This window comes from Primulina eburnea, chromosome 7 (genome assembly GCF_022965805.1).
Source record: "Primulina eburnea isolate SZY01 chromosome 7, ASM2296580v1, whole genome shotgun sequence".
Lineage (NCBI taxonomy): Eukaryota > Viridiplantae > Streptophyta > Magnoliopsida > Lamiales > Gesneriaceae > Primulina > Primulina eburnea.
Window position 1 is genome coordinate 4,289,606 of NC_133107.1, and position 12,257 is coordinate 4,301,862.

Here is a 12,257-nt window from a genome sequence, read left to right on the forward strand (position 1 = left end):
TATTTTGAAACTCTGTATTTTTAAATATAAAAAAATAAGACACATTTTTTCCCGTTCACACGTGGTTTTATATATATTTTTTAAAAAAAACATGATTTTAAAAAATCATTTCTTTTATACAAGAAATGTGTTCTTTCTTTGCGTTTTCATAAAGGGGCCAAAATTATAAGGAAAAAATAGAAATAATTTCTTTTTTGTGCGATCCTAATTCTGCCTGAGGTCGAGAATCTTCATTTGTAAGGACTTGTAAATACATTCCAACCACTAACTTTGAAGCAGAGGTTTAGCTGTCGTCAATCAATATTTAATTGTTGCTCTCGACGTTGTTAAAGAATATTGGCTCATGAGACGATTTGATAGGAGTTTTTATGTTTCTAATAATTCGTTGAGAATCGTGTAATTTTATTTATATAAATTTCAAAAAAAATTCTGCCATTCTACATGAAAATGATTCAGTCGATTTATCTTGAATGGACTCCATTCTTATTTTAACTGTGATATAATATAGCTATTCAATAAATTAATAATTTGAATGTGATGGTGAACATAAGAAACAAAGTCTTCTTGAAATATTCTCTTCTCTCTCTTTTTTTTTTGGGTCGACCTTTAAAAATGTTTACATTTCTTTTTAATTTTCGATTGGTCCACCTGTAAAAAAATTCACTCCATTTAAAATATTTTTGGTCCATCCACCTTCTGTTTATTTTTCCATTCTTTTTTTAAAGGCAAAAACTTGTATGAGACGGTCTCACGGGTCATATCTGTGAGACGGATCTCTTATTTGGGTCACCCATACAAAAGTATTATTTTTTATGCTAAAAGTATTACTTTTTATTGTGAATATGGGTAGGGTTGACCCGTCTCACAGATTATGATCCGTGAGACGGTCGCACATGAGACCTACTCTTTTTTAAATACTCACCTCATACATCTTTTTTATTTATGATCCATCGAAGAATTTAGTGAAGAGTGGGTCTCTTACGTATTTAAAATGATATAAACGCTTTAAAAACAGGGTCCGGAACTTAAACTTAGACATACAAAATATTACTTTCATGGGTCAGGTCGGGTCACGTCGAAAATCCGCACGCAAAATTAACTTGTGAGACGATCTAAAAAGAGTTTTGATGTTCAATAAAAAAATATCGATTTTCTGAAAATAGAGATTAAAATAAATAAAAAAAACAAATATATTATATACTCGATCATTTTATCATACAGCTGCATCCATAGCCAGTGAATTTATTTATTTGATATGTTCACACTAATGGCTTGATGGTCGATTATTTAAGGTTAATGATGCATCTCGCCCAGCCATTAATCTTCAGACAACCGAAGAGCTGCCCAGCTTAGTTTAGATATTGGGATTTTGTGAATTTTCCTACCAAGAAAGTAGTTGGAACGTTTGGTTGGACCGATAAGATTCAAGTAATAGAATCTTAAAGCCACCTTTTTTTTTCAAATAGTAAAAAATAATGAGAGTTTAGAATGATTAAATTTAAATAAAATCATATCATAATAATAAAAAAGTAACGAGATTCGAATAACAAAATAAAGAAGAAATAGAGAGAAGGGTTAATCACAAATTAGAAATAAAAATCAAATTTTTGTCTCTGTTATGTCCGAGCTTAACAATAATATTATAAAAATAAGAGACAACGAAAACCACGTAGAATTCAATGATTGCATAAGAAATAAGCCAAGCCAAACTCGAGATGACCCACAATTTGGTGGTTTGAATTTCTCCAGAGATTTAAATTTCGGACCCACCATTGCCTTGTAAGAAAATTATAAAGTACGGTAAATAATAGGACCAAAATTAGATTTTGACACCATTTTAATACACAAAGGGCCATGCAATCCCGAGCCACAGGGCAGAATCTGCCTGCCAGATTAAGTTCTCTTCACCAGCCAGCAGCAGTTGTTTGTTTATGTACATGATGTAGATAAAGAAGTTCAATAAATAATGTAATAATTGCTGAAGACAGATGAGATGGGAAAATACAGTGTCTAATTTCTCTCACACCAAAAAATAAAAATAAAAATGCAATGCTATTTTACAGACAACATATGATACAAAATCACCATCCATTTGAAGCAAACCATAGAAAATATACATGCACCCAGAAAAGCAAAAGGTTAAGGGGCTACGATTTACATGAAAACACGACAAAAAGAATGTAAGAGCCAACACAGTTGAGATACAGATTCTTGCCATCTCGTCATGGGCACATCACTCAGCGATCACTCGATATCAAATGCGATAGCTTTTGGACAATCTCAGACATCGGCGGCCTGAATTCTGGCTCGGGCTGCGTAAAAGAAAGAAAAACATGTAAATACGCTACCATTACCATAATTCAAACGTCAATCGTACAATCCTGGGTTTGCTAGTATCTGTGATTGTAAAAGGTTGCTAAATTTAGACATCAGATCCAAACAAAAATTAAATGAAACAAGTTCCTGAGTCCATCATCAAGTACTATAACTCAAAACCGTTCCATGGAATACAAGGAAAGGAAACGAGAGATATACCTGAATACACAACGTGATTATATCAGCAAGTCGAGAGAGAGATTTAGATGGATAAGCACCCTTTAGAGTAGGCTCGACAATTCTTGACAATGCATCTATATCGTAAAGGTGTGGCAATGCCCATCTAGCCAGATATTGTGATCCTCGAGGACGGAACCTGTGTTGGGAAGAAGTTAATTTATAAGCCTTTCCTCGTTTAAGGTATGTATATAGAATTAAACGTGGCAATATTCATAGTATCTATATCCTAGCTACGGGGTATAAAGATTTGATAACCTGTCATAAGATTTTCGACCCGTAAGAAGTTCTAACATCACAACTCCAAAGCTGTAAACATCACTCTGCTGAGAATAGCTTCCTGTCTCGAGTTCTGGAGCACCGTAACCGTAACCTTGCAACTGATCAAAAAACACTAGTATCCATGAAAATTCGAGTAGATGAAACTGCCAACATCTAAACATGAATAATGACTCTATCGTTCTAACATCTAACATCGGTTAACACTTAAAACAATATGAAAAATACCTGCAAGATATTACCTGAGTCATGTGATCAGATGATAACAAAGGAGCCAAGCCACAGTCAGAAACTCGTACAGAAAGATCATCATTTAGTAACACGTTAGTAGACTTTAAATTCCGGTGCACAACAGGTGGCTGACACACCTCATGCAAATATCTTCAATAAAACAGCACAACTAAGTCCCCAAATAATAATGGGTAAAAATTGCGCAGTGGAAGATTTTTTCCAAAAACAGCGCAAGACCAAAGGAATTAAAGCAAGCATGACTGAAATGTAGGACTGAAATGTGTATTTTAAGAATAGGTGAACCAGGAAATTTATCTATGTGGAGAAATCAAATAACCTAATTTTCTTGTCAAAATCATATTCAGTTTTGGTCAAAATGAACGTACTCCAGAGCCTGTGCAGCTTGAAGCGCCAGAATCATACGGGTGTTCCATGAAAGCTTTCTCTTGATCTCGTCATCCAGGTGCAATGCTTCATTAAGTGTCCCACGATGGCAGTAATTGTAAACAAGCAAGCGTTGTCCATGCTCCAGGCAGTAACCGACAAGTTTAACTATATTTGGGTGTTGAAGTTTTGAGATACTTGCCACGAGCTCAAGGAATTCACTGTCACTCAAATTCTCTGAAGCCGACTGCTCCAGTTTCTTGACTGCCAGTATCTAGAGATGTGTTGACAACCTCATGAGAAGGGCGACATGGACACAAACAATACATTACATCAAATAAAGACCATGTTTCTCCCTTGGAATCCATTGAAGATGGAGGGAAACAGAGTCATTAAGGGTGTTGTGTCACAAAACATAACATAAACTTGTCTAGGATGGGCAGCTACCATAGTACACTGTTACAGAACTGACCAAGATTACTCTATACCGAAGGGTGGAAAAATAAAAAAATATCTAGAATAATATATCCGTGCCAACAATCAAACGAGAGACGATGTACTTTCGTAAGTGATCGGCCCATGGTCATTTTTGTAGAAAATGACCCGTCTGCAAACTAAACAGGCCTCTTAAAATATCAACATATAATACAACATTGAATCAAAGAAAACAAACAAATACAATCACAAAAAAAAACAAGAGTTCGATTCACAAGTATTACATCCAGCAGATAGAAAAAAGTCCAAAGATACATCATAAGATGCGTACCTTTCCATCAGGAAGTAGAGCTTTATAAACTGTGCCTAGTGTGCCTTTGCCGATAAAATTTTCTCGAGAAAAGCTGTTCGTATATTGTTGAAGAGATGCAACTGTGAAGAAATTAGTAGAGCCTAAACTTTTAGAAGCGTTTTCCCTTGAGCTTAAAGCAGTAAAAAATGGATCAGCAGGAATTTTTTCGGCAGACACTAGTGGAAATGGAGGGGTGCTGGTTGATAGAGAACTATCCAATCTTGTCATATCTATACTGTGATCCTTTCCTCGAAAGGTGTTCTTTGGCACTGCTTTGGACAATAACATTTAAATGATCGGAGGGAATATGGAAAAAAACTGACAGTAGAAAAGAGAAAAGGCATGGGGGAGGTTGATTACCTTTCTCTACTTGATACAAAGGCTTTTGTGAAGATTGATCAGATTTCTGAATCTCGGTCATAACACCATGCTTCTCCCTCTCTTGATTCTTGGCTATTTTCTCACTAAATTTTCTTCTACAGCATCTGAACAAGAAGAAACATACGCCCAAAGCAAGTACTACAACTACAAACAACCCAACAATAGGTATCCATGAGATGTTACTAGTAGTGTTGTGCTTCGTTTTCCCACCAGATTCCGGTAATCGAGATGCTGATGGCCCGTTTACATTAACTGAAGGAGCTGACCAAGGAGATGGTGCCTCCAAAGGGGATAATAAAGGAGATGGAGATGGTGGAGAAGGTATTATCGTAGTGTTGAAGGGATTACCTGCGCTTCTGCACCATGAAAGGGAGGTCTTATTAAATCACAAGGTAAAGATTCGAGCTAAACTGCAAAAGAGGCCAAATGACAGATAACTCAACTTAAAGTTTCACCTGAAATTTGGAATAGTAATCAATTTTGGTGGAATAGGTCCAGAAAACAGGTTATTCTCTATGTTTCTGGAGGGTGCAAAGGGGAGGAAAGAAGAATGTAACAACTCCAGTAAAGAAAATGAATTATTAAAATAATAAACCATCAAATGGTGAAGAACTACAGTACAAATTTATGAGAGGAAGATCCTGCAGAACATCCAGCATTCCAGAGAGCTGATTATTCTGCAAATGCCTATAAACAACAAGAAGACACGGGTAAAAAGAAAATGTTAATCTTTACTGTTTCAAAAAGAATGCAAATGAGCAAATATTCTGAAAAATTTTCTAGGATACAGTAATTTTATTCGGCTAAGAAGATTTCCATAGTGGACTATCCATATTAGTTGCAAAATTTCTTACTAACTGAACATTCATTTTACCAGTACAACCGGCCTCTCTCATTGAAACTCATCAAATATAAACACGCAGGCTAGATAAAGCATTTGAGTGGTTCATAACTGAACATTCATTTTACCAGTACAACCGGCCTCTCTCATTGAAACTCATCAAATATAAACACGCAGGCTAGATAAAGCATTTGAGTGGTTCATAACATGAGCCATGGATATACTCAGGACTATATGGTGGAAATAAGTATCGACAGTCAGATATTTATATTTTTCCCCATAACTGATTGGCGTACCGCAAGAAATTATGGCATGAAGAAAACTCTTGTAATCCAATACAGTCCAGTCAATATTAGCATAGGAAAATACAATATTAAGACCACATTTTACACTCAGAGACTATACACTTACAAGGTGGTCAGAGATGACAAATTCCCCATTGAAGAGGGCAGCTGGCCAACTAAACTATTCCCTGACAAATCCCTGCATCATCAGCACGATTTAAATCAAACAATGATCATCTAAGTGTATCTAACATGAGCTTCTGTTCCAAGTACATAAAATCTGACATGTTAATCAACTCCGTGAGCTGTTCAAAGGCATCAGGAAGCGATCCAGTTAATTGATTATTGTTCAGAGACCTGGAAAGTAAAGGGCTTTTAAGTTAAACTAGAAATAGATACAGAGCAGGTGAAAAGAAAAGACTTGAGAAAGTAGGACTGGAGAGAGAATAGAACTTACAAATCTGTCAACTGCCCCAACGTTGATAAAGTACCTGGAACATTTCCTGTCATCTGATTCTCAGAAAGAGAACTACAGTTCGTGGTGTTTTATGGGGGGTGGGCGGGGGGATAAGGGTATTATCAGCCATTATTTACAGAAAGAGTTGTAAGTTGTAACATAAGGTAATAAGCAGTTTGAGATCAGAAACATACAAGATTTTAAGAGTGACCGGCAAGTTCGATGGCATACTGCCTCCAATGTGATTATTGCTTAAATCTCTGCTTTATAGGAAAATCAACATCTTTAATCTCCGTACAAATTGATTCAATTATGTAAAAGCACTACAAATTAATCAAGAAAACAATGCGCAACTGAAGACTCGTTTATAAAACAATTCCATGCGAATAGCATGATCAAAGAATGAGGCAAGAAACAAGAAAAGCCATTTGAAACAAACTCACATCACCATAATTGAGGCAAACGATCCCAAATCATTGCCCAATTCTCCGCCTAAATTTGCTCCAGATAATTTTCTATCAATCAAGGACAAGAAAGTTTATTCACATAAAAGTTAAATTATCATACAGTGTGATTGAAAATTAGGACACATCTTACATTGAAGTTATATTCGCATTCACGCACTCCACTCCTTGCCAGTTTGGCTGTCCGCATGGATCTCCTCCAGTGGAAATCCATCCGGTAAGTGGTGGGGATCCCAGAGAAGTATATAAACTATTTATTGCATAAACTGACATGAAGCATTCCAAGACAAAAACAAATACCGCAACTCCGTAAGAACATATGCTATTTACAGCACAACCGACACATAATTCCAAATATACGAGGAAAATTTCCACAAGTACCGAGTGTTAAATTAATTAAACATCGAATTATTATTGTTTTTCTTGAGAAAAATAAAGAACAACGAGAGAACATTCCAATTCAGAAGAAAGATTCATTTTACACAAACAAAGTGAAACCAGTGAATATAGAAAATTTGAACCAACAGCTTACTATCACGAGGGTCGGTGACTCCCAATGCAAATTGCAACGCAGAAAAAACAACCGAAAAGAGAAGAACCCATGAACGAATCTTCCCTCCGAAACAAGCCATCTCCAGTTAAGAGTCACCCCAGTATTCAAGATTTCTTCTTTAATCCCTTCGCTTTCTTGTTTCTTGAGTATAACCTTCCGCAGAAACACTTGAAGAATCTGAAGTACAAAGCCAAACCGAACAACGAAGAACTCCAATAATTAAAAAACTACTTTTTTAATCAATGGAAAGACAAACGGTCACAGACACACAACCCACATAAATACATACGTACACACACAAAAAACCAGTAATTAAGGCAAGTTAAGAAGCACAAACCCTCAAATTTCAGCAACATTGGCTTTAGAGACACAACATAAATAAAAAAAACAAAATAAAAAGATTTCTTCGTTGAGATGATGAAGACATAAACAAACCTTGCAAGAATAAAATGTGTTACCGACAATGATTATCTGTTCATACCTTTTTTCCTTAATAAGTGGGCAAAGGCAAAATGACCCTAGTTGATTTCATAAATTGTCTGTAAAGATTACAGCTATATGATTATAGTCAATTGTTAGACTTGCTTTCTAAAAGCGCAATTAGCCAATTACCTGTGAGTGGTGGAATGTTTCTTCGATTTTTTAAGATTAATTTGAAAGAAAAAGGAAAAACAAAGTTATTGTACCGTTGGGTCATGAAGATAAGGGTGGCGTCAGTCAGAATTTGATTTCGGGCCTAAAGTGTAAGGTCTTGTCGGGGCTTAGGCCCGATACTCAAGATCCAACTTTATTTCGGGCGAAACAAGGTTCGTAAAATATAAGATGAAAACGAAATTGCATTTGTACCTTCAAAGGATCAAACAGTAATTTTATTTTCCCGACAGTGCCACAGCTATTTCAAAAATTGTTTCATCTAAATTATTTTATAAAATAGTATAGATTATTGGACTATCATGTAAACTATATCATCTTAAGTACAGTTTGGTACATAGGATAGGATAAGTAAGGGATATATAGTATAAGGATAAATCAAGGATAAATATAATGATAAAATAATATGTTGAATGTTTGGTATGATTTTAACATGAGTGATTAAATTTATATATTGAATTGTAATGACAAAATTAACCCTACTATAAAAACTTATATTTTGTTATCAAGATCTTGTAATTGCATGTCTCAATTCTTATTTTTTTTTTAAATCCCGATTAAATTAAAAAAATTATTAAAAAATATATATTAGAAATAAATAAAATAAAATCATAAATGATGAATAATTTTAAACAATTTTAAAAATAATTATTCATCTTTATTTCCTTTAAAAAATGAGAGAATTTAGAAAACAATAAAAAAATTCATCGTCCGCACCAAAATTCATTTCTCTCGCCGCCGCAAGAGAAATGAATTTTGAAGAATGTAAAATGAAAATTTAGGGTAGTTGTCGATCCAAAACTTTGGGGGTTAATAATGTCATTTCATATTATTTATTATTTTATCATGCAGATATCACTAACCTTTGGTAGGATGTCTTCTCCATGCTAGACCAACATCATCACGGGCCCATCTAGTTTTTGTGGGCTTTTAAAAAATGAACCAAACATAGGTTGAAGAGGGATAAATTATCAATCACTTAGTTATCAAGGGCACCAAACTATGCCTTATAGTAGGTCTCATGTGAGACCGTCTCACGAATCTTAATCTGTGAGACGGATCAACTCTATGGATATTCACAATAAAAAGTAAAACTCTTAGCATAACAAGTAATATTTTTTTATGGATAACCCAAATAAGAGATCTGTCTCACAAATACGACACGTGAGACTGTCTCACACAAATTTTTGCGACCATCTTTATTTTAAGAATAAATTGGTAACATATTTGGATAAAATTAGATAATTGTGTTTATTTATTAAAATAAAAGGCATATAATACTATATGGAAAATAATACAAATAGATATATGTATTTGGATAGAACATATGTTTATTATGATATTTATCTCAAATTCGATCCAATTCATGAAAAAATATTATTTTTATGTCAAAAATATTATTTGTATTCCATAAATATTATTTTTCATTGAATATTTGACTCAGGTGTCTCATGGATATATATTCGTAAAATGATCTCCCAATAGACGTACTCGTAGATACATTTGATAAGTTTCATGCGTCAAACTGCTGACGTTGCATCATTTAATCCGGTTGATTATGTGTCTGGGTCGTCAAAGAGTGACATCAAATCTTAACGGATAATATTGTGTCTACTGGGGGACATGACCGACGGTAGAGAAATAGTAAGATCAATCACCAAAATACATGAGACAATACCAACCGATAAACACACACATCTCCAAACTCATAATTAACCCTGACAGCCCGACCCATAAACTCTTAAGCAAGTACAACATGCGTTGTCACGAGCATAAGAAAATAAAATCATGTATCGATCATCGACTATATTTTTTTTATTTAGTAAATAAACATTTGATTAAAAAAATTGAATTTTTCTCAACTTTTTAAGGAAAAAACTGATCATCTCGATTTCGAGAACATGAAAAATTAAAATTGTAAATATATTCTTTTAAAAACATAATTTCTTTTATTAAAATTAAATAAATAAATGCCTCTTCGTTGTGAGAAAAATTTATGCGAATGTGTAACTTCAATCACAACTGATTGCTATTCACCCAGTCTGCCACCAATATTCCCACTGACTGCAAAAATAATCAATACCGTGTAGCTCAAGGTGTTTTCCGATCCCTGATTTGATGTATATATACGTTCAATTATTTTATTATATGCGTAAAAAGTTGTGTCCCAGTTAGGTACCAACTACCAACTTCCAATAATGTTTGTTGTAATATATAGTGACATCGAGTGTACATTATAGCATTATATATCTTTCCTTTTTTTTCCAAAAAAATCAAAATACATTGCACTTATATATATTACAAAAACTCAAAAAAATTTATAACAGATTTTACTCATGATTTTTAAAAACATAATATTTAAAATACTGTTAATTTAATATAAAGTGTTTTTTTTACAAAGAAATGATGTAATTATAGGAGTTTCAAAATCACATACGACCCACCAACCCGACACGGTTCTACCCGAAAAAATCAGGTTTGAGTATGAGATTTTCAGGTTCGGGTCATATCGGGTTGTACCCGATAGATGACCCGAAAAAAATGATTGAGTTGGGTTGGGTTTGGGTTGACCCGAAAATTTTATTTTTTTAAATAATATAATTAATAAATATTGTCTAAATTTTTATATATTTTATGTCTGAAAAATTATTTATTATATATTTATATCATAAATTTTCATAATTTAATATTTACTTTGAACATTTTTTTATTTTTTAAACAATTTTTTATTTGATTTAGTAGATTAATTTTATTTTTCTACAATTAGACTAATCATATATATGAGAGAGATTTTGTTATTACGTGTTTAAATTAAAATATTATTTTTTTAAAATTTTATTTAGTTTTCTTACAAAAAAATTAAAAAAAAATTAAAATCGGATTGATCAGGTTGATTCGGGTTCGGGTTGAGAATTTTTGGATGAGTTCGAGTTTGGGTTGGGTTTCGAGTTGAACAAATTTTGAATAATACAATTGCCTCAACCCAAACTCAACTTATCCAATTAAATTCAAATCGACACCCTTACGCAATTAGCTCGTTTATTCCCCAGCCTACTAAGCCCTCATGTGCTCGGGCAGGCACTTGAAGCCACTCAATCCAGCAGAACCCTTAAAAACAAATACCTCAAAATAGCCAGTGAACTCCTACGAGCTGACCTGACTAACCAACCCCTGAAACAAGGTGATCGACCCCATCCAACCCTACCGACCACATTTGAGGCGAAGTTCAATTTGAATTGTAGATTCTGCTTGTCGAACCGGACCCTATAGAATCTTGGTATGAAAATAAAAAAATGAAAGATATGAACAACGTAACTCCAATTATTGTATAATTTTGAGTCGAATATTATATGAAACAAAATATTTAAACAATCAACGTAACATTATTCACATCATATATGGTGCCTTGAGAAAAATGGAAAGAAGCTCGAAATTGATGGTTACAATAGATTTAAACAACTTCATTTAATATGTTTTTTTAATATATATATATATATATACACACAAACACACACAAGAAAGGCAGTGACAGCCAATCATGTTGAGTTTTAGTTTACCAAAGTCGTAATACATATAATCGGGAGTGGAGTAGAGAGCCACATGCATGCACACGTTATTACATTGTTTAAACAAATTTTTGGGGTACCCATAAATGTTGGATTATAATAGACAACAGACAAAAACTTGTGTGAGACAGTCTCACGAGTCGAATTTGTGAGACGGATCTCTTATTTGGATTATCCATGAAAAAGTATAATTTTTTATGCTAAGAGTATTAGTTTTTATTGTAAATATGATTAGGATTGACCCGTCTCACAGATTAATATCCGTGAGACGGTCTCACATGAGACCCACTCTAGACAATATCATGAGATCCATTATTGTGTCGATTAAAAATTCAAAACTCTTTTATTCGTCTTCTATTTTTATTTTATATTAACTTTTTAACAAACTAATTATTAAGACATGATAATTATGTATTAATCAAGTGTATAATATTAGGACGAATATACTAGATATAGACCAAATGTCTTTTTTTATATACGAATATTTTGTAAAATGAGTTTTTAGGTAATTAAACCTTTTATTTCATTGATTCTTTGCAAATTATTGTACAGGGGTGAGAATGTGAGATGTTCGCTCAAATACACTTGAAAACAAAACTCCACTCCTGCTAAAGTAAAAATATTTATATGTATTAGCGATCGAGCACATGCGATGTGTATATATAATACGATATATAATTTAAAATATATTTTTGAATACCAACATTTTTTTATTGAATTAATATGCATGCAATAACTTGGTGGATAACTTTCATCTTGTGTGACGATGGAAGCTGTAGCTTTCATTTTATATTTTAAGACGTTTTTTTCGCTGATGAGATGATTG

The 12,257-nt window shown here is 33.5% G+C and overlaps 1 protein-coding gene across 6 annotated transcripts; it reads right to left on the minus strand.

The window, feature by feature from the left end:
* Positions 1 to 1,877: 1,877 nt before the first annotated feature.
* Positions 1,878 to 7,885, minus strand: LOC140836773 (protein STRUBBELIG-RECEPTOR FAMILY 3-like). 6 transcript variants are annotated; one of them, XM_073202541.1, is made up of 18 exons: positions 7,827 to 7,885; positions 7,696 to 7,753; positions 7,194 to 7,391; positions 6,795 to 6,927; positions 6,641 to 6,712; positions 6,392 to 6,457; positions 6,198 to 6,269; positions 6,026 to 6,097; positions 5,868 to 5,939; positions 5,237 to 5,302; positions 5,071 to 5,136; positions 4,595 to 4,971; positions 4,214 to 4,506; positions 3,450 to 3,721; positions 3,075 to 3,213; positions 2,812 to 2,933; positions 2,536 to 2,692; positions 1,878 to 2,312 (listed from the first exon to the last, which is right to left on the minus strand). In XM_073202541.1, exons 3-18 carry the CDS (start codon positions 7,291 to 7,293, stop codon positions 2,238 to 2,240), a joined length of 2,154 nt encoding a protein of 717 aa, XP_073058642.1. In that variant the 5' UTR covers positions 7,294 to 7,391; positions 7,696 to 7,753; positions 7,827 to 7,885; the 3' UTR covers positions 1,878 to 2,237. The 6 variants fall into 6 exon arrangements, with proteins under 6 accessions (XP_073058642.1, XP_073058645.1, XP_073058644.1 ...); XM_073202544.1 differs by lacking the exon at positions 7,696 to 7,753 and having other exon boundaries at positions 7,827 to 7,844; XM_073202543.1 differs by lacking the exon at positions 7,827 to 7,885 and having other exon boundaries at positions 7,696 to 7,796.
* Between the last annotated feature and the right edge of the window lie 4,372 nt (positions 7,886 to 12,257).

Bases quoted from the DNA above. Each gene is read 5' to 3' on its own strand.
- LOC140836773 (XM_073202541.1), bottom strand. From the start codon at position 7,293: ATGGCTTGTTTCGGAGGGAAGATTCGTTCATGGGTTCTTCTCTTTTCG. The intron at 3,722-4,213 runs GTACGCATCTTA...ACACATCTCTAG, and splicing joins CTCTACTTCCTGATGGAAAG to ATACTGGCAGTCAAGAAACT. The intron at 3,214-3,449 runs GTACGTTCATTT...GTTTTATTGAAG, and splicing joins CAAGCTGCACAGGCTCTGGA to ATATTTGCATGAGGTGTGTC.